Below are 2,500 nucleotides of genomic sequence, written 5' to 3' on the forward strand. Positions count from 1 at the left end.
ATCTCAAAGTAACGGATGTTTTACTGATAAGACCCCTGGACTTTTTGTCATGACTACAATGCAAGGATGTATAAGTGGACAGGAAACCCCGCTGGACGACCTCCCATCATGGAAACGCGAATTGATCCTTCGGAAGAGAGCCAATGTGAGAATGCATGGAGGATTTGGTCTTCCGACTCCCACCCCTCCGATGGCGGGTCGTGGACGAGGCTCGCTGAGTGGCCGCGCCCAGCCCTCGTCATCCTCGCTGAGTGGCCCCCACCAGGCGGTGTCACGCTCGCTGAGTGGGCCGACCCCCTCCCACCCCCACCCGCCGACCCATGCGAACAGCAACGCGGTCAGTTCACGTTTGGACGGTGTTCGTGCTAGTGGCGGTAGTGGTGGTGAGAGAAATGAGAACAAGAAATATGCTGTAACGAGTGAGATATCGAGTGCCAACATAGCCAGCGACATGCATCATAAGGGCTTGAATGATGAGGGCCCTCGGGTATCCTCGCCCACTTATTCTTCGTACAGTGATTCCTTTGGGCAGGAAGAAGACGAGGAACTTAGTTATGGCCCGGGCATTGTGTCCAAACTTAAGAACCGGTACATGAGCCTTGCCATGAGAGAGAGCCGCGCCCGACCTTCTTTGCGGCGGTTCAGCTCCCTTGAGGACTTGTTAGACACTGAGCCCCGTGGGCCGTGGCAGGAGCGTGGCACCGCGGATGTCAAGGCCCGCGCAGTGCCAGAAACCGCTGCCACACACAGACGGGATGTGATGAAAAGAGCTCGTTCTGTGGACTCACTGAGCAGTAGGCTAACCGAGGAGGTGGGTAGGGGCAGAAGCGCGGGTCTACCCAAAAGCAAGTCAGCAACCAGTCGCCTGCAATCTAGTCTATGTGCATTGGGCAAGGATGACGTCATCATCATAGAGACGACCAGACCTGTTGGCCAAGAGCAGAAGGCAGTGAACGGCGGTGCCCGGACGGTGGATGCGGGGGAGCCGCCTCCTCTCACCCGCAAGCTGTCGTCCTCCAGCCTGGCCGAGGACGAAGAGATGCCGCCTCCCGACACAGTGCGGCAGGTCAAGCGGATGTTCGAGCCCTTGGCAGGGCGCCCCTTGCGTGGTGCTGCCGCCCGCGTGGCCGCCCACAAGGCCCAGCAGTCCTCCAAGACCAATGGCATCAGCCCCGTGGCCAAGCCCGCCCTCAAAGCCAAGCCCTCGGTGGTGCCCCCAAGCAAGGTCTCCTCCCCGACCTCCCCCTCGCTGCCCGTCACGATCGAGGAGGCCAAGTCGTCCCTGCGGCAGGTGGGCCAGGTTAATCGGGCGTCCCCCAGGCCCACCCTCAGCGTGCGGGCCACCGCTCAGAACGGCGACGCGGGCGAAGGGCAGAACGGCGTGCAGGAGAGAGCAGGTGTGGCCAGGGTGCGGCCCGGCCTGACCCCCGTCACCGCTTCGGTCACAGCTCCTCTGGTGAACGGCGAGCCCGGGATTGCCCTCGCCCACACCCACGGCGAAAGTGGCAGTGCGCACGAGGGCGTGAAGAGGGTATCCCAAACAGCTGTGTCCAACATCAGAAAGGAGAGCCACTCTCAGGAATTCAACTTCACTGCTGCCACTCGACCTGCTGGCAACTCGCAGTCAGGGCTGCAGGCGGCCAGGCCCTCCTCCCCCACGCCCACGCCCCTGCCCGCCTCGCCCGTGGCCTCGCACAGAGTGCCCACCCACTCAGCCTTCAGTAGTAAGGCAGACAGGGCACAGGAGAGTGATCGCGTCCTACAGGAGAACCTCAAGAACGTGGAAAAATCTCGGCCGCAGAGACAGCAACAGACTGCCAAAGTGGAACCTCCTGCGAGGTTAGAGTCTAAGGTTGAACCCTTGAAAGAAACCAAAGTCGAACTTGTGAAACCTACCCCTACTAAAGTAGATCCTGTGAAACCTACTCCTACAAAAGTGGATCCCGTAAAATCTACTCCAACGAAAGTGGATCCCGTAAAACCCGCTCCCGAAGTGGAGCAGCCCCCTAAGTGGTCCCCTAAAAAAGTGGCCCCCCCAAAAAGCGAATACCCCCAGTCCCCAGTGCTCAGCAAGCCCTCTCCCGCCGACGAGCTGGTGCGGTCCTCGGGCAAGGGCTCGCTGGTGGAGGCCGTGAACACCTCCAACAAGCAGGCCTCCACCAACGGCGCGGGCGGCCTCTCCACGCCTCCCCTCAAGACGGCAGGACTCAGGGACAGGTGGCACCAGCAGGACAACAACACCATCGTCTTCAACTTCACCACCAGTAAGAAAACCACTCCGGACTACATCGAGAACGATGGCATCGACCTGTCCAAACGGAGACCTGAGGTGAGTCCGAAGAGTTTTTTTTAGTTCACCCCCCCCATCTCGCTCCTTCCTCTCCACTCCCCCTAAATCTGCAGCTATGCTCTTCGTCGCAACTTTCACGTCGGGTCGATGTTGCTTCACCTTGCAGCAGCTGTACCCACATGCAAGTGCCCCTTGGCCTTGTTTCAATGT

General features: G+C 59.9%; 1 protein-coding gene across 5 annotated transcripts in view; it reads left to right on the forward strand.

Moving 5' to 3' along the window:
- LOC125045366 (proteoglycan 4-like) overlaps positions 1 to 2,500 on the forward strand; it is a 113,906-nt gene that overhangs the window by 184 nt on the left and 111,222 nt on the right. For all 5 annotated transcript variants that reach the window (XM_047642575.1, XM_047642582.1, XM_047642598.1 and 2 more), the window contains exon 1: positions 1 to 2,329. This exon is cut by the window's left edge and continues 184 nt beyond it. In XM_047642575.1, the coding sequence (XP_047498531.1) occupies positions 50 to 2,329 (2,280 nt within the window). In that variant the 5' untranslated portion in view covers positions 1 to 49. The remainder of the gene's footprint in view (positions 2,330 to 2,500) is intronic.

Source organism: Penaeus chinensis, chromosome 3 (genome assembly GCF_019202785.1).
Source record: "Penaeus chinensis breed Huanghai No. 1 chromosome 3, ASM1920278v2, whole genome shotgun sequence".
In the NCBI taxonomy this organism is placed as follows: Eukaryota; Metazoa; Arthropoda; class Malacostraca; order Decapoda; family Penaeidae; genus Penaeus; species Penaeus chinensis.